General features: G+C 33.6%; 1 protein-coding gene across 3 annotated transcripts; it reads left to right on the top strand.

The window, feature by feature from the left end:
- Positions 1 to 2,739: 2,739 nt before the first annotated feature.
- LOC145619104 (ABC transporter C family member 13-like) lies at positions 2,740 to 21,181 on the top strand. Of its 3 annotated transcripts, none has more exons than XM_081673706.1 (36): positions 2,740 to 2,879; positions 3,945 to 3,986; positions 4,095 to 4,181; positions 4,291 to 4,443; positions 4,530 to 4,661; positions 5,373 to 5,470; positions 6,010 to 6,076; positions 6,415 to 6,666; positions 7,118 to 7,187; positions 7,816 to 7,876; positions 8,058 to 8,145; positions 8,490 to 8,608; positions 9,301 to 9,398; positions 10,107 to 10,173; positions 10,675 to 10,792; positions 10,880 to 10,996; positions 11,378 to 11,458; positions 11,552 to 11,803; positions 12,233 to 12,334; positions 12,416 to 12,483; positions 12,682 to 12,813; positions 12,959 to 13,106; positions 15,373 to 15,650; positions 15,794 to 15,953; positions 16,366 to 16,541; positions 16,626 to 16,737; positions 16,845 to 16,898; positions 17,596 to 17,718; positions 18,450 to 18,548; positions 18,786 to 18,878; positions 18,971 to 19,081; positions 19,226 to 19,387; positions 19,498 to 19,685; positions 19,901 to 20,090; positions 20,290 to 20,457; positions 20,725 to 21,181. In XM_081673706.1, exons 1-36 carry the CDS (start codon positions 2,850 to 2,852, stop codon positions 20,803 to 20,805), a joined length of 4,377 nt encoding a protein of 1,458 aa, XP_081529832.1. In that variant the 5' UTR covers positions 2,740 to 2,849; the 3' UTR covers positions 20,806 to 21,181. The 3 variants fall into 3 exon arrangements, 2 of the variants coding, with proteins under 2 accessions (XP_081529832.1, XP_081529831.1); XM_081673705.1 differs by having other exon boundaries at positions 6,007 to 6,076; XR_014108090.1 differs by lacking the exon at positions 20,725 to 21,181 and having other exon boundaries at positions 6,007 to 6,076; positions 19,951 to 20,090; positions 20,290 to 20,428.
- The last annotated feature ends 252 nt before the right edge of the window (positions 21,182 to 21,433 follow it).

Genomic DNA, 21,433 nt, shown 5'->3' with positions numbered 1-21,433 from the left:
ACCAAAATTTCAAAACATCATTACTATAAAAGCCCTAGATCAATTGTTCATAAAAACCCTAAAATCATGATTTTCAATAATTAAAAACCCTATGTTATTAAATTTACAAAATCTGAAAATTATAACATTTATAAAATCTGAAATTATAAAGTTTAATCGTCAAAATACAATTTGATACTAATTAAATTAATTTCAAACAATAAAATCAAAACCCATAATCAATAATTATAATTACACAAATTAATAAAACAAAAGAGAAAGAAAATAAGACTAACCTTTTGTGTGGGGAAATTTTGGGGATGTATGGGGTATTTATAGGAGAGAGAGTGGTGTAAGGTTAGTTTTAAGATTGGGCCTCATAAAATTAATGGGCCAATTAAGAAAGTAAAGTGCGTTTAGTTTGTTTGTTGGACATAAATTATTGAAGAAAGGTTCATAAAAAGTTCTTTGTAATAAAATTGTTCATCAAACCCAAAAATAATTTGAAACTTTTGAAATTAAATCCGAAAAAAATACAAAGAAATATTATGAATAAAATATAATTTCATTAATAATATATTTAAAAATACGGGGGATTACAGAAAGTATTTTTCGGAGAGAATATTCCGGCCACTTGACATGTACTAACATGTTATAACCGGTTTATCCAATTTAAAAAATAAAAAAAAAATAAAAAACTTTTTATCATTCACGACTTCCTCCACACAATTCATCACTAAACCCTTATCAAAATTCTCCCAAACCTCACTTAAATTACCTCTCAAATACCAAAGATACCCAGCAAAATTATTTATAATAGTCCTAATTATAGTATGAGCATTTCGCCCGAGGCGAAAACCGTGTGATTTCAACGAAAATCTAGACTCAAATACAAGTTCAAGAATTAACAACAAAGCCTCCTTAACAACAGTCTTGAAACGGTATGTAACTAGAAATCAACAGCTTCTTCAACATTGTTTTAGAGGTAATTTCAGTAATGGGTTTTTCAAATTTCCATTGAACTACGATTATACAATTCAGTTTTCATATTTCATTGAAACTGACCTTTAACACAGCATTACGAAGCGATAGAAGATGATGCAATGTATGTCTATGAAGGAAAAGTGAGTACTCAATGTGCAACAAATAGCAAAGTTTAGTACCTAGTCTTATACTTCACTCGTAGCTTATGACAAACACAGATTTTTTTATATGTGGCTGATCAAACCGTGTGTTCATCTATTAAAGAAGTTAATTCGTTAATGTTAAAGGATTTACCTTGTCAGTATTATAGGTTACTCATTGTGAAAATAGGAGTAGCATTAATTTGAGAATTTTATTTTTTTTTTTCTTTTTTGAAATTTGATATCTATAATTTACTAAGGAAAATTTGCCAATTGCAGTCACTTAAAGTTTGTATTTGCAAATTGCAGCCATTACAAAAAAAAAATGCAAATTGCAGCCCAAAAGATCTTATAAATTGTAAATGGTAGCCCGTATCAACATTTTCATCGGCTTACATGTCGAAAATATTCGGTTAAGATTTTAGGGGCCAATTTAGGGCCTATTCATATTTACTTAATTTCAGTTCAGTTCAGCTCCAATCAGTTCAGTTTAGCTCCAATCAGTTTAGTTCAATTCAGCTTCTAATTTCCCTATCTCATAAAATATTCATTTCAGCTCAGTTCAGTTCCAATCAGTTCAGTTCAGCTCAGTACAGTAAATATGAACAAGCCCTTAGTCCTTAAGTTATGAATTGAGCTCGAAATTAGCAAATTAATAACACAAGTGCCTCGTTTTCACAACAAAAATGTATCAATTTGGGGGAACTATTTTTTGCTGTAAAAATGAGGCACTTATATTTTTTTTTTTGCTAATTTTAAGCTCAATTCGGATCCTTAAGGCCTAAAATGACCCATAAAACCTTTGCTGAATATTTTTCAACACGTAAACCGATGAAAAAGTTGAATCCGGCTACAATTTACAATTTATAAGAACTTTTGGGTGCAATTTTTTTTTTTTTTTTTTTTTTTTTTTTTTTTTTTAATGGTTGCAATTTGCAAAATACTAACTTTAAATGGCTACAATTTGCAAATTACCTTTTACTAAATACATGGCCAAGGGACGAAGGGGGTAAAAAGTTGGTGTTTAGTAACCAAAAAAGTTCATCAATTTTATTATTTTTGTTACTTCCTCCGTTTTATTAGATGCATCACTTGATTCAAGGATTGATAGGTAATTTTGGAGATGAGAAAGATAAATAGAAAAGAAAAAAGGTGACTCATATAGTCATATGATAGGAGATAAAGGAATATAGAAAGAGAGAATTTGTTAACTAAAAAGGAAAGTAATGAATCTAAATTAAAATTTATATGGATTTTTTTGACAATTACCACATACAATTGTTGTTTTATGAATTACCATCTATCGTTTTTTTTTTGTTAACACTAAAACTTCTCACCACTTTGACCGACCCCTCAAAGATAACATCATCCTTGCTATTTCCCTCCGCTTTCTTTCTTTTTCACTCAATTTTCACTAAAACTAGAGGTATAATATGGGTGAAATATTTTGTTCACACCCGAATGCACCATGCACCGAACCTTAATAATAATCGTAGTTGAAGAAGAATCTTTGAGCGCGCCAATGCGTGTAATTTGTTTGGCGAAGTGGGGTTGACATGAAGATGAACAGTTAGTGGGAAGCCTTTAATTAAAGTTTTCAAAAAAAAGTTTCAAAGTGGTGCTGTATCTGTATGTTCCCAAGTCCCAACACTCTCTTCTTCCTCATCCTGAAACCCTCGCTTTAATTCCCACTTTCACTCTTCTTCTTAATGCGTCCTCTTTTTTTCTATCTTCTCCACCACAATCATGCTGCTCCCAACCAATTTCATTTGCACTGTATGTTCGATTCTTCATTGTTATTTTTATAATTTTCGTTTTGCATGATCACATCATACAACTAATTTACAAACTGCCCTAATTTCATTATACTTCAATTGCGTTGTGTTTTCTTTGTTCAATTAGGTTTTCTACTTCAATTCTTCGTTACACCATCAATGTCAAGTTTTAATTGTTGCTGCCATTTCATTCATTATAATTATAATTATAATTATAATTTGTTGCTACATTTTTTTTTTTAATATTTTTGCTGGATTTTTAGTGAGACAAACTTTACGCTGTTAGGTTTAGGATGTGATAAGGGAAATCAAAATACTAAGAATTTTGGAGCAATTTTATTATGAACCAATACCTGCTTTGATTGATTCATCTTAAGCATTATTATTATTTTCATCAACTTTTTAATTTAAATTGAAAATAGGCCATGTGTTGGTTAAACTATTTTCAAGTAGTTCCAACTCCAACGCAAAATTTCTTAGATGGGGAAAATACTCCTCTATTCTAATGCACTAGAGTGTACCCGTCCAATGCACGGGATACATATTTTATAGAATGATATTACAAAAAAAATCTAATCATGGGAGATTATAGTTTTTTTTTTGTTTGTTTGTAATATTGAGTAAAATGGATAGTATGTGTGTTATTAGAAAAAAAAATATTAAAAAAAATAATAGTGGAAGTTATTTGGAGATTTTTTTTTTTGGTTTTTTTTTTTTAAAAGAAGGTGGAAGTTATTTGGATTAAAGAGGATAGTGCAAAAAAAAAAAAAAAAATAAAAAAGAAAAAAGGCAGTGCATAAGAATTGAGGATTGAGGTTTTGGAGAAACCTCATTAACTTACTCTACAATTATATATTAGATATCTTCATTTTTATAAACAATAGCCAACTATGTATGATTAAACATATCAACTCTGAATTACTCACACAAGTTTGTGAATATTTCTTAGAAGTTGGAACACAACTAGCTTCAACAACGATTCAAGATGTTAACTACTTGTTTATCTATTCATTGTTATATTTATTACTTGTTGTGATTCTCAAGGAAATCATCTCTTTGATTTCAGGTTTGGGAAGATAACATGTTCTCACAATGCTTTACTCATCTATATCCTTTGTCTAACACTACCCGAGTTTTTTTTTTCTTGCCCCTTTGCTGTAGAAGACCATTTTTTGCTAGGTGGTTATATTTCCAAATGTCCTTAACATTAATCACAGTATTTGGCTGTGGAAGCAGTGCGGTAACTCTCATTTTGATTGCTGGCATTTGGATCCTGCAAGGGGATGCCAGAGGAGGAATCAAGGTTTGCTTTTTTCCCCATGCTAACTTTTTATGGTTTATTTTATATTTTGGGAACAAGACTTGTAATATTCATTTCATTTATGTTGTTCGAATGAATTGAATTTAAATAGATGCACCTGCCTGGGAGATTTATTGTAGTTTTGCCTGCCCTTGAAGCATGTGTGTCGTTCTTTGACATGGTATTGATTCTGTGGGACGGATATAATGGTCACGGATTTTTGTACCATGATTTGATCTACAGATGCTCTCAGTTGTCTGTTTGGGTATGTTCTTTAATATAGCATGCTGTTAATTAAATAACATTGTATGTTCTCAAATGATATTTTGTTGTCAAACCATGACATTGCAGATTATCATTCTTCTGCTATCTAGGTGTGATTTCTGGTACACCCTATGTTGCAGTCGCCTCTTGTGTTTTTGGTGGATTGTAAAGCCACTTTTGCTAGTGCCTCAATTGCAGATAGTCATATCATCAGATGAGGTAAAGTATCTGTTTCCCTTAGTACAATGGGAAGTTTATTCCATTTTTGCACCTGTTCAACATTTTAATGGTTGTTTCACTATTTGGCAATGTATTAAACATATAGCTAAGCTGCTTAGCATACAGACTTTGTATTTAATGAGGTAGGTGTGAATTGTAGTGGTGGTCTGTGGTGTTGATGATGCATGGCATTATTGAGTATGTTGACAAATATTTGTGTCATGTTATTGTTAGTGATTGTGTAGGGATATTGGGCTTTTTCCATAATAGCAAGTGTTATCTGATGGACTGATGCTACTGTGAGCATGAAAGATGTTAAATTGGTACTGTGAGCTTTTTAAGGGTTTCTCCATGATTCATCTACATGAAGACAATTTAGACTTTCTTGCATATTTTTTAAGAGTGGGTGTTATGCCACTCTGAGAACGTGAAATTTCAAATGCATTGTTTCTGATACATGACTAGGCTGGTCTGTCTTGTAAGCTTCAAATGATAGAATTTTTTGTGTTAACTTAAATCAAGACTCTGGATACTCTAAGCTTATACAGCTGATCCCATACTTGCACAGTGGAGCTAGTTTCAGGAGGGTTTGCTGATTGAATAATAGGGTTGGACAACCCTGCATATCAAGCATTGTATATTGTTTATTTTCCCTAATATTATTAAACCGGATCAAAATTTCAGTCTTTGATAATTTGACTAACAATGCAGGTGTGGTGGACTTTTAAAGAGTGCTTAAATTTTTTACTGGACATGGCATTTGGAATATGTCTAAACGTTGTTAGAATAAGGCAATTTTCCTGTTCCAGGTACCTCTAACATTAGTTTGATGTCTTTAAATTCCAAAGGCCTTTCCTGAGCTTCTTAACTTATTTTCTTTTTAATTTTTTTAATTGTTATCCAGAAAATTTACTTTTATAAAAATTGTTATTAAAAAAAGTACCTTTTTTTTTATTATTTTTTTTTTCTGTTATAATGTTAAAATGTTCGATAGTTGTGTGAATATGGTATGTGTTGTTTGTTGAACAAAATATAAACTCTAGAATATGAATAAGAATCTTTTTTTCCATGATGATTATTATTACTTTTGCAGTCTCTCCCTATTAATTTTGTGACCATGGGGTGTTCATGAGTGCATCAATGTACGCATCTTATGTTTATCCCCTTATTTTCTCTTTCTAGCCCATTGCTCAAATTGCAAAAAGAAGTACTCTCATGTTTTAGTTATTCATTTAATATCTGTTGGGGTTTGGCCAACATGGTTTTGGGCACTAGCTACCAGTTCATATGCAAAAATGTTTTCCCCCTATTTAGAAATTGTCTCTTTTTTGGTGTTCTCCATTAGCAGGAGTGATAATCAGCTGGAGGATCCTCTACTGTCACATGACCTTGAGGAAGGTTACCCTAGGAATTCTGTAAGTACCCTCTATTCTTATGTATGATGGTTGTATAGTTGTATACTTATATATGATGTGTTTAATTACTTGAGCTTTTCTCTAGATATTTTCATGAGTGTAACGAGCCATATGCCTATATTCTCCTAGAAGGTTTGTTATTTGAGGAAATTATAGTTGAAGGTAGAATAACCGATTTTGGATGGGAATAATGATTTCTTGCTTGTTGTATTCAGACTTCAGAGTAACAGGGTTTTTCTATGCTGATTTTCACATTGACCCTCAACTTTACTAATCTTCCAAAGAATGAGCTTTGTAACTACTTGTAAATAATTACCTGTTTCTTTTTTCTGTGAAAGGGATCAGTGAAATCCATTTTGATGCTCATGACATTCAGCAGAATCAAGCCAATAATGGATAAAGGTGTCATGAAGCAGCTTACCTTTGAAGAATTGCTTGATTTGCCGTCGGATATGGATCCTTCTTCCTGCCATAATTTCTTGCTGACAAGTTGGCGAGCTCAGCAGATTATTAATTGCTCTAATCCATCATTTTTCAAGGCAATTTGTTCTTCATATGGATGGCCATATCTTCGCCTTGGCGTGCTAAAGGTATTGTCAGCATCAGTAGAGTTTTTTTTGTTAAGTTCATAAGGTGCTAATATTAGTTTCTAATATGTGTTGAATTTTGTCTGATCACTCTTAATCCAATTATTGATTTTAGAGAAATAATCTATTCTCTTCAAAATTTTGCTGACCAGGAATTTTAATGATATTTATTTCAAAAGTTTAATCACAAAAAAAATTTAGAATAGAATTTGAGCTAAAGTAGATTTTAACGAGATTTGGACGTGCAAAAGTCGAGTAATCACAAAAGTAGGTCTCTTTCCAAATGTCATGCTAGGGAAGATGTTTGTTAACCCATCAACTTTTTAGTAAATTAAAATGCAGTAGTTGTTTAAATATTGGCTTTGTTTAAATATTGGCTTCTTCTTTATTTTTTTTTTTTTTTTTTATAAATCTATTTACAACCTTCTTCTGAATAAGTATGTGTGTGAATCAGGTCTTCAATGACTGCATTGGGTTTGCTGGACCTTTGCTTCTGAATAAGTTGATTCAGTTTCTTCAACAAGGTATTGTAATCCCTCAAAAGCTGTTTACATAGCTAGCTGTGAAATCTAATTGATATTTTCAAACATAAAAGAATTGCTTTAAGATCCCTCTGTTTTTCCTCTAATCCTTTTTTCTTTCTATTTTATGAATATGTATAGTCCCTTAAAAGGATTTGTGATGAATGGTTCAATTTTTAAGAAGAATACTACTTTACTTTCATTGTGAAATATACTTAAAAAGTTCAAATGTTATTAAAACAGTGAGTATACTTGGCTATACCTTCATCGTGGCTTGTTGGTCTCTGGATTAAACCTCCGCTGTTCAAAAGAACAATAGTGAAGCTTGTGAAATATACTTTAAAATTTGAATATCATTAATTAGTCTGTTAGATAAAGTTCCTATCACCTTAGGTTCCCAATAAGCTACTAGGATCCCATAACTTAACTGTTGTCCAATTTACAGGTAATTATCTGATTTCAAGAACCTAAGTTGACAAGTCCAAGTTGGCGTCCCCCCCCCCCCCCCCCCCCCCCACCCCCACCCCCAATACCCCCCGTTGGTGAGGTTGTGGGGGGGGGGGGGGGGATGCAATCTTGCTAACCTGCTGTACAATGTATATCTTACCTGTGCTTCTCTCTGTGTATCTAGGTTCTGGAGGGGTGAATGGATTTCTTCTTGCAGTATCATTGGGTTTAACATCTTTTTTGAAGTAATTCTTATGCCAGTTTGCAATATTTTCTAATAGGATTCAAGTCTTTTTGGATTTTAATCTACTCATTATGCCGTTATACTTCTGGGAGTGTGTTTCTGCTAAGGGAATATTTTTGGCCTTGGGATAGTTGAATTTATTTGTCTCAATATTGTTTGTCATTCCTTGTTTAATTTTGCAGGTCAGTTCTTGATACACAGTACACGTATCACCTTGCTATTTTGAAATTAAAGCTTCGAGCTGGTATAATGACCGTAATTTATCAGAAGGTATATAATATATATATATATATATATATATATATATATATATATATATATATATATATATATATATATATATATATATATATATATATATATATATATATAATGAACGTAATTTATCAGAAGCTATTGAAGTCATCATGTGATATTAGATGACAGAATAATAGATGCATTGAGTGATTACATAGTACATATACAATGAATCAGAAGATGTGTACTTTGGAATGGACATATAACTTACTACTAATGGAAAAATAATTTAAAAAGGGGTTAGAGCAGTTTAATTATCCCAGACATCATGATATGACTCATAATTCCACATTAATATATTTGATTTGTATTTGCAGTGCCTCTCTGTCAGTCTAGCAGAGAAAACAAACTTCTCTGAAGGGGAAATTCAGACATTTATGTCTGTGGATGCTGATCGAACTGTGAACTTGTGTAACAGTTTTCATGATATTTGGAGGTAGTATTTATCATGAATGGCTTCATTACCTGGATCATAAGATTGATTTTCCATAGGGTATTAAGCTTTATCAACCTCAAAAGCTGTCTCTTTGGTCATGTGGAAGCTATTTCTAGCTATTTTCAGCTTTTGATATCTTCTAACACTAATATATTCCCTTAAGTTACTATTTTGTGAAATGATTTTTTCTAATATCATGCGCACCCATTAAGGCAAACTTGTCCCTTTCTTTATATCGCATGGTCCCTTATGACGATTCATGTTAGCCGAACCCAAATCATTTTGGGACTAAGGCTTTGTTGTTGTTGTTGTTGTTGTTGTTGTACAAGTGAATAAGCTTAGAGTCTTTTGATGCTGCATGCTAGCCTGGTAAGTACGTTAAGGAATTTATCTGGTATTAGAATTAGGTATGTAGATTCTTGTTTCTAAGTATAGCTGAGGAGAAAAAGGGATCATCTAGTAAGCTGCAAAGTACTTGTAAAGGGATGATATGAAGTGGAATTTATTAAGTTTTCGTTTTTCTTATTTGAGTAGAGAAATACATGGTGAGGAGTATGATTGTAGCTGATTAGCATCTTGTAAAAGATGAAGAATAAAAATTATTGAGTTTCTATTTAAATTTGTTTTGTCCTTTTGTGTTTTCCACAAGATGATCTTACTTGAACCTTCATACCTTTGTATTGTAATTGCAGCTTGCCTTTACAAATTGGGATTGCTCTCTATCTTCTGTATACTCAAGTTAGCTTTGCTTTTGTTGCCGGTATCACTATTACAGTTTTGCTTATACCAGGTCAGATTTCCTTAAGACATGTTTCTCAATGATTTTTAACTGACGAATGATAATTCAGTGTCAATTGTCAAAGTCATGCATACTCTTCAGTGGAAGCTTCTACTGCCCCATAGAATATTTCGTGGTTTACTTGTTACATTATGTAAATGCAGTAGAATTTTAGACTGATTGTTGTCTCCCTGTGAAAACCTAGATTAACTTGCTGATACAAGCGCAGGACCTGGTATAGGGTTTACAATTATGAAAGTTGGTAATGAACCGACTTAGGGGATGGTGTAATATTATTCTTTTAGTAGTCAACATAGTTAGTATAATGAAAGGGCATGTTGAAAAACATTTTGGAGAGGTCCAACCTCTTAAATGTTGTCTAGGGATAGAACAAGCCTCTCAAAAACTTGTACAATCCAGCTATAATCCTTCTTATTTCAGAGTTTAATGCAAATATCCTGTTCTTCTTCCTTTGAATTTCTGCTTTTTCCAGTTCATAAGCTTATTAGTCAAAATAATCATTTTCATCTCCCCTGAGGAAGCCATATGGAAAATGCTACTGTTTTTGAGATGAAGTTCCAAATTTGATCCTTGGTGTCAAGGATCTTTTCAAGAAAGGGGTAGTCTGATGCAGGGTTTACAGTTTGTTTCGTTTCAGTACTTCATTTCATTTCCTTTTTGTTTTCAACCATACTAAGATATTTTGAGTCTGAATTGCAGTTAATAAATGGATTGCCAAATTAATAGCTAATGCCACTGACAAAATGATGAAACAGAAAGATGAGAGGTAAGTAGATTTGTTTGTTTTGTTTTGCAGTTTTGTCGACCCTTCCATTTCTAAGCCATAGGCCACATTTTGTCATTTTATCAATTTGAAGAAAGTGAGTTTAAGTATCGCAGCTATCCTTCATTATTCAAATTTGTACATCTCTGCAACATTAGGGGTATGTGAAAGTTCAAAGTCAAATTACTAAATTTAGAAAGCAACGTATTATTTGGGTTGGTTTAATATAGAAATGTGTTGTGGGGACAGAGAGAATGTAAAAGAAACTAGAAGCTCTATCATCTTCCAGCCATTTTACTTTGATTGGATGGCCATCTTGTGCTAGTGTCAAAGCCAAGTCTATCAAGTTTTTATTTTATTTTTTATTTTCATTTTTTTGAGAATGAAATCATGTATAATGAATCACAGCAGAAAGAGCAAGAGAATTAAACTTGATCACGGTATAAGATGCTTTACACCATAAATGTATGTTGGTTTGAAGTTGTATTATCCTTTTCAACGCAGGATTAGGAGGACGGGCGAACTTTTAACTTATATTCGTACATTGAAAATGTACTGCTGGGAAATTCTCTTTAAAAATTGGGTGATGGAGACTAGACGTTCCGAAGTTGCAAATTTATCCGTATGTAGATAATGCTGCTGCTCCTTTCTAGGAAAAATATTTTTTTTTTATGTTTTATAACCATTCTTATGTTGTTCACGATATTAGACGCGAAAGTATCTTGATGCTTGGTGTGTATTCTTCTGGGCTACAACACCTACTCTTTTCTCGTTATGTACGTTTGGACTCTACACATTAATGGGGCATCAGCTTGACGCTGCTACGGTATGATTTGTAGTTAAAAGAGGCTGCATATCTCTCTCTCTCTCCCTCGCTTATTTTCCAACAGAAAGCCAGCTGGATTTTATAGTTTATTTTTAGAACATCACTCAGTTGTCCCGTTGTTAATTGAAAAAGTCAAATACAAGTAAAATGTATTGATTCTCATAGACACACCCAACCTCTTGGAAATGTAAGGGGTTGGAAGCTACTCTGAAATATTTGTGTATAATACAACAGGCTTTTGGCTAATTATATGTGATATTGTCAACTGAAAATGGGCACTAAAATGAAAAGTTCAGCAACTTGTGTAGCATTTTCAAATTTGAATAAAATTATTCATGACTTTGGTATGACATGTGCTTGTCTTGGTTATCCCTCTTCCAGGTATTCACTTGTGTGGCTTTGTTTAATACTTTGATTTCCCCTCTGAATTCATTTCCCTGGGTGATCAATGGATTGGTTGACGTAAGTTTTCTGTGCAATTGTCCCTAAAATGCCAATTCCCTTAGATTTTGCTAGTTGGTGACTGATGTGTTTTCCTAACCAAACATATTCTAGGCCTTTATATCTACAAGGAGGTTGAGCAGGTTCCTTGCTTGCCCTGAACATAGTCTAAGCCGGGGAAAGAGCTCTCTTCTGTATCCAACTTGTTTGAGTGTCCATATTGATGATGCCTTAGAAGATAAGGCTATTACATTTCATGATGCATCCTTTTCATGGTCAAATGAACATATTATAAAGGACAGTTTCAGGCTGGATAATGTGAATCTTAGTCTTCCGAAAGATTCTTTTGTAGTGATCGTCGGAGAGGTAACTATAGACATGAGATATTGTGATTCTGTTCACTTGTTCCGTAATTCTTGTCATTTGCATCACTTGTCAGAAGTCTCTGTAACATTGCAGATTTGCTTCTTTTTGTCTTGAAAAGCTGAAGTCAAAAGCCATTTATACAACTAGCTAGGTCATCTGAACACATTTTTTTTCCAAATAAACTAGAATTAAGTGTAAAGTTAAGCTCATATTTGGTTTGTACTGTACAATAAGTTTTTCAAAGCCTAGGCCCAAAGATGTACTGAGTTGGTTGCTTGAGCTACTCTACTCATTCTAAGGCCTACCTGTTTGGACTATTATTTTTCTAGCTCCATATTGCTGATTTTTTATTTTTATTTTTTATTTTTTTTATTTTTGATGAGAACACCTCTTCATTAAGATCCATTTCACTCTGATTATATGTAACAGGTTGGCTCTGGCAAATCTTCCCTGTTGAATTCAATGCTAGGAGAAATGAATATCATTGATGGATGGGCACATTTAAATGGTTCTACAGCATACGTGCCACAGGTTTAACATAAGAAAAAGGATTTCTTTCCTGTTTGAATATGTCGTTATTCTTTTTTGGTAAACCAATCTTGGAACTTGCAGGTGCCTTGGATTCTTTCTGGTACTATACGTGAGAACATACTCTTAGGGAAGGAACATGTTTCAGAAAGGTATAAACTTAACTTATATGATTATCTAATGTTTTGCAGTTTAACTCTCCTTCTCTGTCCAATTACCCTGAAAAATTGGTACAAGTTCATGTTTTCTCCTGCTCTCTTACTTCACAAGTATCATAAATTTAAGCTTATTATTTATGCCAAGCAGTTTCTTAGTGGCGAAAATAATCTGATTTTGTCTTTTGCTGTAAGATATGCAGAAGTGCTCAGAGCTTGTGCTCTGGATGTTGATATTTCTTTGATGCCTGGAGGTGATATGGCTTATGTGGGAGACAAAGGGGCCAATTTATCTGGTGGACAAAGGGTCCGCATAGCTTTGGCAAGGTGAATATTTCGCTTTATGTACTGGAACTTTATATTTTGCTCGCTTTATTTCTGTACTGGAAGGTCTGGAACTTTATATCATGCCCAAGTTGGGCATCCCTATGCATGCCCAGTTTCTTCCTCATAAAGTTCCCACAATTGGCAGGGCTATCTATCACATGTCAGATATATTGTTGCTTGATGATGTCCTAAGTGCTGTTGATGCGCAAGTTGCCCGATCTATATTAGATAATGTCATCCATGGTCCTCTTATGAACCAGCAAACATGTGTTCTTTGTACACATAATATTCAGGTAATTATATTTAGCTCTCTTTCCAAGATTTTATCAATGATTGCTCTACGTTTCTTCTTTAATTATAAACTCCCGTTCTTGACTATACATGAATCATGATTTTTTGGTAAGGTTGTAATATTGTTAAGTTGGGTACATAATAATTATGCTTATTGAATTTGTTATTCTGTAGAAGAAAGGGTATCAGAGTAGATTACTCGTTACTTGACAATTGAAATTTCAACTATGACTGAATGACTGATTATGAACAGAATCACCGAATCACTTTTTTCTGAACTATCTACAATTTCGTATTCAGTAAATCAGCTGGTATTCAATTCTTTTCTACTACTGAAATCTTAATAAGACTACAGAAAGAAATTAATATTGGTCATATTGTATTTACAATTCTTTTCTACTACTGAAATCTTAGGGTCATATAATGACGTTTGGAACCATATATGACCATTATATGTTGTCAAAAATGTCCATGGAAGGGTTCAGTTCACGAAATCGGTGCAAGTTTGGAACGGGTAAATTGACCGTTTTAAGGCATATTGGATGGTTCCACCTACTCAATTGGACTTCCGGAGGGTATTAGGGACCATGGTAAACATCTCGGCAATTTTTATTTCCGGGAGAAAAAAGGTCAAAAAGTTCAAAATTTGAAGGCTATTACCCACGCTTTTTGAGGAACTTTTGAGGTGACGGGGCCCGGTGGCGAAAAGTCTTGAGATCTTAGGGGATACATCTTAGGGTCATATAATGCTGTTTGGAACCATATATGACCATTATATGTTGTCATAAATGTTCTTGTTAGACTTGAATTCACAATATCGGTGCAAGTTTGGAACGGGTAAATTGATTGTTTAAGGCATATTGGATGGTTGTACCCACCTAAATAGACTCCTGGGGTGTATTAGGGTCCATGGTAAGCATCTCGGCAAATTTTATTTCCGGGTCAAAATAAGTGGAAAATTGTCCAAAATTGAAGGCTTTAATACACGATTTCGGATCAATTTTTGACATTTTTTCAAAAAATGAACTGAATGTGTTGGATGACTCTTGGGGTCATATAAGGAGGTTTGAAACCATAAGACACCGATATAGATGTCCATAAAGTACCAAGAATGAGTTTTGACTCTATTTTGAAATTCATGAAATATAGTGATGTTATATAAGTGTAATAATGTGATGTGATGTGACTTTAGTGATGTGAGGCACATTTATTTATTTTATTTCTTTGGCTCGTTGGGAAACAATAGTTAAAATATTGCAATTCAAGACTTTTGTAACAAAGATTTTTTTTTTGAAATAGATGAAAGTGTATTCTGTATAACCTTATTTAGTTATTTTCCTTAACTGTTATATTAGAATAAGTCCAAACACTTATTGACTTATTGTGCTTGGACTACAGGTGTAAACTGTTCTTATATGTGAATCTGGTAGCATCATTGTGCTAAACAGATTTATTAGTGTAATCTAACTGCTGATTTGGTAACACTGTAATATTATGGTCTATAACTGGTGTTATGGAATGATATGTAAACAAATATACACCACTATTTTTACTTGAACAGTAAGTTGAAAATCTGCCACAACAATTTAATGTAAAGGAATGACCTTGGTTTAATTCCTGACAGAAAAAGTCTCCTGAGTCTTGACTATTACATGGCTGTCTTTGTAGTTTGTAGATCTTTTTTCCACCTTTCTCTCCCTTGCCTGCACCCTTTTCCTCCAGGTTGTCTCTCAATTTACAGGGACAACCTGTCATAGGTGGTGTCCATCTCCAACACCGGTATATCTTCCTATGCAGTGTGATTCCTTTTTTTTTTCTTTCTAAAGTTATGTTTGCCAACTAGCAGTGAATTGTTAAGTTTTAACATGCAAGTATTTATCCTTTGTGAGGTAAAGATGTTAATTATCAACACTTTTTCATGCAATGTAATATTAATATTCTTTCCCCTGTTGCTAACAAGTAACAACCCAAGCTTGTGACTTGTATTGTCCTTTAATTGACAATTTATTTGGAACTTTTCAGTTTTCAGTAATCATGTTTTTCTTGATGTTTTCTTCATTAATTTATTCTCCCATGTACCTGCCAGGAAAAGTAGGATTTGCTGATGTAAATATTTACTATGAGTTATAATTTTTATTATATTTTTAATCTTAAACTTAAGGTTTTTATATTTGTGTAAATGGAGAAGCAATGGAAATGAGACCATATTATAATGTGACATTTTTTTTTTCTTTAATAAATTTTTATTTTTAAATATGTTCTCCTCAGGCCATACTATCTGCAGATATAGTGGTGTATATGAGTAAAGGCTGTGTAAAGCTGGTAGGAAGCCCAGCAAATTTAGCATCATGTTCTGAATTTTCTGCACATACAGCATTGAGCCCATTGCTGCCTGTTCAAAATCAAGAAAAGAGTGTAGAGTCTATTTGTGAAGTTAACGAAAACTCTAGCGAAGAGAAAGAATGTATTCAGATTTCTTCTGAAGCAGAGGAGACCATTGAACTTGAGGAGAGGAAAGAGGGCAATGTGGAGCTGGCTGTATACAGGTAAACAGATACCCCAGTCCCCGGTTTCTTTTTCTTTTTTTTTTTTTAACAATTAAATTAAAATATCTACTGACATGTATGATGTTCTGGATTTTTTGACCTAATATGTTTATTTTTTTTTACTGGGCTTAAAATTTCTGCAGAAAATATGCGGCCTTTTCTGGCTGGTTTCTTGCTTCCCTGATACTGATCTCTGCTGCTATGATGCAAGCTTCGCGTAATGGAAATGATCTTTGGTTATCATATTGGGTTGATACAACTAAAGGAAATGACAGAACACATTATTCATTAACCTTCTATCTGGTACTTGCTTTAAAAAAAATAGAATTAATCTTGTGTAATGTTTCAACTGTACCTCTGCTCTAACCCTTTAATCCGTCATTTATTTTGAAAATCTTAACATTAATTAAGAAAATAGCATGTATAAATCAATTTTAGAATTCAGCTGCTTTTAATTCTTGGGCTCTACTATATTCTGTATTTACCTGCGCACTAACTTTGAAATTGTCAATCTTAGAAAAACATGGAAAATCGCAAACAGTGTAAAATGGCCCTAGATTACTATAATATGCATAGCTAAAGCTGGTGCTTGGAGCAACCTTGGCTACCAGGAGGAATGAAATACTTGCTATTCTTAATGACTTTATGACTTATATGCTTTGGATAATATCTTGAAGACATTACCTAACTTTTTGTTGCCTCATCAAAATTTCAGGTTATACTGAGTGTTTTCTGCATATTGAACTCTGTCTTGACACTGGTGAGGGCTTTTTCATTTGCATTTGGTGGTTTGCAAGCAGCTATGCGGGTTCATGATTCACTACTTAATAATCTTGTCAACTCACCTGTGCTATTCTATGACCGGACTCCTCGTGGAAGGATTATCAATAGGTGTGATTTGAATATTTGATCCTTGTTGCGAGTCTCTAGAGTCTAGATATCAGTAACTGTATCTTCACATGTTTTCTTTTGTAGGTTGTCTTCAGATCTTTATACAATAGACGATTCTCTTCCATTCATCTTTAACATTCTCCTTGCCAACTTTGTTGGCCTCTTGGGGGTTGCAATAGTCTTGTCATATGTGCAGGTGACTTAACTAATGGTTTGGCTTATTGTTTGAAGATAATTTTCCATTTAAATAGTGCATATTTAACTGAAATTTTACTCCCTAACCTGATATATGCACTTCTGCAGATTATTTTACTGCTTTTGCTATTGCCCTTTTGGTATATCTACAAGAAGCTGCAGGTATTCTCATGCTCCTTACTTCTATATTCCATAGAATACTAGCTTTTTTAAAAAAATTTGTTGTTGAAATCAAGGCATGGGTTTATTTCCATGCTATAGTTGATTTCAATTGTTTCCATGACCCGTTACGGAATATTTAGTTAGAGAAAGCAGAAGCTTTAGATTGAATTTCATTGATCTTAAAATTTTGTTGAGGGTAATGGAGGTGATTTCTCCTTGATCCTGTTCCTGTACCTTTGATTTAGCGTACTTTATCATGCTGAACCTGGCCATCTTCCATGTTCAATGCTTTGATTTTGTCACTGTACAATATAAGATGCCGTGCCAACATGAAAACCTTTGTGAGCTTTCTCTAACAAAAACGTGATTCCAATTGTTAGATAAGATAAGCTTCCTGTTCCCACTGACTTGCATTATGCTGCAGAGTGGGGGAAGCTGCTCTTATGTAATCATCTTACAATGCTCCAGACATCTTCAAAACTGCATACAAGTTTTCACTTTGTAGGTAGAACTTGTTGGCACAAAGGGTTCAAGTTACTTTTCTTGATGTTATTCAGAACCTGTATGATGCATGCTTATCATACACTCGTGAATATAATGGTGTTTGGGAAATCATTAATTTGTTGATAGTACTTGTTTTGTTTTTCCACTAATATTACATTATTTTCTGAATTGTGTTATGATCTATACTCTTCAGTTTTATTACAGATCAACATCACGTGAATTGCGCAGGCTAGATAGTGTTTCACGCTCCCCAATATATGCATCATTCACTGAGACGCTAGATGGATCATCTACCATAAGGGCATTTAAGTCAGAGGTACTATATGAGTCATGACTATATGCTGAAATTAATTGGTTGAAGAGTAAAATAGTACTTATTGCAAACATATTTAGCAGTCCATTTTCTCATTTTTCAAAACTATTATGATGGGGTCATTCTACCTTTGCATTCTAGTGTATTGATTGAGTGAACCATATACTTTAATTTTTAAGTGGTCTTTTTGAGTGAAAGTGAGGACTACTTTGTGTTTATATGTTTTTTTGGTCATTATTGCCTAATATATGTTATTTCATAGAGCGTTATCTCTTTGAGTTTCGAGTTTTTTAGTTGACTACTTTGCAGCTATTTTTGGAAGGTAGAATTATGTAATCTTTACCTTTAAAAGTGATATGTTTACGGCTTTTGTAAATTTCTTACTGGATCTTAAGATGAGGACTTGAGGAGGCAAGGTACCTTGCACCACATTAAGTTGGGTACTGCACCGAAAGGGTAAACATAAATAGCAATTGGTGGATTAATTCACTATGTTTATGTGCTGTTCTTTTGTTTTCTTTGTTTATGTGGAAGAGTCAACTAATAAACTAGTGCTTAACTAGTTAGTCTTCAGATTTTTGAAAAATCAATTTATTGAATCATATCATAAGTGGCTTTTGAGGAAGTTTTTTGAAATATATGGGGCAAGGGGAGTAATGTCTTATGAGGAAGGGTTTTTTTTTATTAGTTTTTTCTTAGTATTTCAGAGACATAATCTTTATGATATGTTGCAGGAATTTTTCTTCTCAAAATTCACCAGTTATGTAGAGATGTATCAGAGAACCTCCTACACTGAAATAACAGCCAGTTTGTGGCTTTCCCTGCGACTTCAGGTCTTTCTCAGTGCTAATTAAATCTTCTTGCTCTCTCTCTCTCTCTCTCTCTCTCTCTCTCTCTCTCTCTCGGGTGATTTAAGAATGACTAATGCTCTATATATTGCGGGTATTATTTACCTTTTGGTTTTTACTTTTTAGCTGATATTACAACTGATAAAAAGACAATTATATTCATTACATTTTATTAAGTCCACATCTTCTCAGTTCTCATGCATTAGCCATTTCATATTTCAGTTGTTGGCAGCATTTCTCATCTCATTTATAGCCATTATGGCTATTATTGGATCTTTTGACAAGTTCCCTGTTAGTATGGGCACACCTGGGCTGGTAAGCTTTCACCTATGTTTAACCTCTGTACTGTACTGTACTGTACTGTTTATAAGCTAATCTAAACGGTATAAACTTCTTTTTGTTTACAGGTTGGCTTGGCTCTGTCTTATGCTGCTCCAATTGTTTCTCTGCTGGGAAGTTTCTTATCTAGCTTCACTGAGACAGAGAAGGAAATGGTTGCTGTTGAAAGGGTTGTCCAGGTAAGATGTTATGCCATCAAGACTCTTTTAGCTGTTGATGTGTGTACTTCAACCCATCATCTAATCCTCCACCATCCCATTCTTTTCTGAATAAAGTTTGTTGGTGCCATGAATTTATGTATATAATTACTCTTGAATTGCTAGTATATGGACATTCCTCAAGAAGAACTTTGTGGATCTATAGCCACACCTAGAGATTGGCCTTATCAAGGACGGATTAAGTTTCAGAATGTGATTCTCAGATATTTGCCTTCTCTTCCTCCAGCATTGTGTGACATATCATTTACCATTGCAGGTGGAACACAGGCAAGCCTTTTCTTCCTCTTTCATATTTGTTTTGTGCTTATTTTGTGCACAAAGTTAGCTTTTCCTATCATCTATGTGTTAAAATTGACAAGTTTGTGACTGTTGAGCAGGTTGGAATTGTTGGTAGGACTGGTGCTGGAAAATCTAGCATTGTTAATGCCCTTTTCCGTCTGAGCCCAATATGCGGAGGATGTATATTAGTTGATGATGTAAACATAGATCTTGTTTCTGTTAGAGATCTTCGCTCAAGATTTGCTGTTGTCCCACAAAGTCCTTTCTTATTTCAAGGATCTGTGAGGTAAAGTTTAATTAGAGGTTTCAAATAAGAGCTTTGCTATATTTCTGACTGATCTAGGTTGTGTATTATGTCAACCCCAAGTTAATACAAAGTATGCATAAATGTGCTTTGTACATGTCTGCAATATCCATATTTCTGATGCAATTGCCTTAATTGCTTCAAGTGGCTAGAAATGTTCATTGTATTTAGTTTATTTATTTATTTATTTATTTTAGGGAAAATTTAGATCCTTTTCGATTGAATGATGACATGAAACTCTGGGAAGTTTTAGAGAAATGTCGCATCAAGGAAGAGATAGAAGCAGTAGGTGGGCTGGATATGCAAATAAAAGAGTCTGAAGCATCATTTTCTGTTGGCCAACGGCAACTTCTTTGCCTTGCACGAGCACTTTTGAAGTCTTCCAAGGTTGGCTGTATAAAGTATAATCAAAAGTAGTTTGAATTTTTGAAACACATGCTATTATTATGTTTCTATGATTATAATCATATTAGTGTTAGTTTTCTGCGTCATGTCAACCAGGAACTTAGTAACCAAGTTAATGTTTGGAAGATGAAACATACTGGTCAATTAAACATGATTGGATAAATGTTTTATGATATTTCAGGTGATGTTCTTAGATGAATGCACAGCTAATATTGATGTACGAACAGCTTCATTACTACAAAATGTCATATCTAGTGCATGCCAAGGAATGACTGTAATCACCATAGCTCATCGGATTTCAACTGTCCTGAGCATGGATGATATATTTGTTCTTGAGAAAGGAACTCTGGTATGTTCACCTTCACCCTGGACATCTTATAAATCATACACAGTTCATCATTTTCCTATTTTTACTATACACTAAGTGGCAGTTAGGTACGCACAATTTATAAATTAATGGCAGCCCTTATGATCCTTTAGTTCAGTAATGTAGCTCATAGGCATCTGTCATTCTCAATGTTTTTTTTTTAATCCTCTTTAACTGCTGTGTGGAAGTTGCAGAAGTTACTTCATTGACATTTTTCTTGATTCTAATTATATTAAAATTTGATCCAAGGTCGAACAAGGAAATCCACAGATTCTGCTTCAAGATGACCACTCAAAATTTGCAGCCTTCACTAGAGCTTCATTAATGTAAGATCATCCGGTGATGGATCCACTCAAAATTTGTCGCCTGTAGATTTGACTGTTAAGCTAACCAAAAGCTGCTCATACTCTTTGCCGAATTACTTGAGCGGTCTGCACTAGATATGTATTTACAGTCCTGTCTTGGGTTTAAGATATATTGAAGTCATAAATATCTGATCAAGTTCTGCTGTTCTGGGAAGGACTTTGTGGTAGATAGGAGAGATTCCGAGTTTTTTTTTTTTTCCAAACTGCTAAGTGCTAATTACCATCCTTTCTTGTTTATTGTACCTTGATTATTTCTTTTCAATGATAAAGGAATAGTTATATGAAACCGTTTCATAAAAATTACTGGCACGAATAATGAATTCAACCGACCAGTGATGCTATAAAGTTATAAACTATTGATCGTTTACCAAAAGGCCGGATTTATAAAATTATTTTGACTTTTATTAGCAAGTGTTGTGCCCATGATTACTAAAATAATCTGACTTCAAATCATTCCAGCGTCAATGGCTCATATTCTCTATTAATAACAAAAGATACAACTACCTTCAAATTTATTTAGAAAATAATTTCATTTGAACAACAACATATGACATCACCCTAAACTATCGAGTTCCATTTAAAAAAAAAGAACT

The sequence above is a fragment of the Chenopodium album genome, chromosome 27 (assembly GCF_948465745.1).
Source record: "Chenopodium album chromosome 27, dcCheAlbu1.1, whole genome shotgun sequence".
In the NCBI taxonomy this organism is placed as follows: domain Eukaryota; kingdom Viridiplantae; phylum Streptophyta; class Magnoliopsida; order Caryophyllales; family Amaranthaceae; genus Chenopodium; species Chenopodium album.
The sequence above is the reverse complement of the archived record's forward strand: the minus strand, read 5'-3'. Positions and strand labels throughout refer to the sequence as shown.

Excerpts from the sequence above, each read along its gene's own strand:
- LOC145619104 (XM_081673705.1), top strand. The coding sequence starts at position 2,850 with ATGCTGCTCCCAACCAATTTCATTTGCACT. Across the intron at positions 8,609-9,300 it reads AGTTTTCATGATATTTGGAG|CTTGCCTTTACAAATTGGGA; the intron begins GTAGTATTTATC and ends TTGTAATTGCAG. Across the intron at positions 16,542-16,625 it reads CGTGGAAGGATTATCAATAG|GTTGTCTTCAGATCTTTATA; the intron begins GTGTGATTTGAA and ends TTTCTTTTGTAG.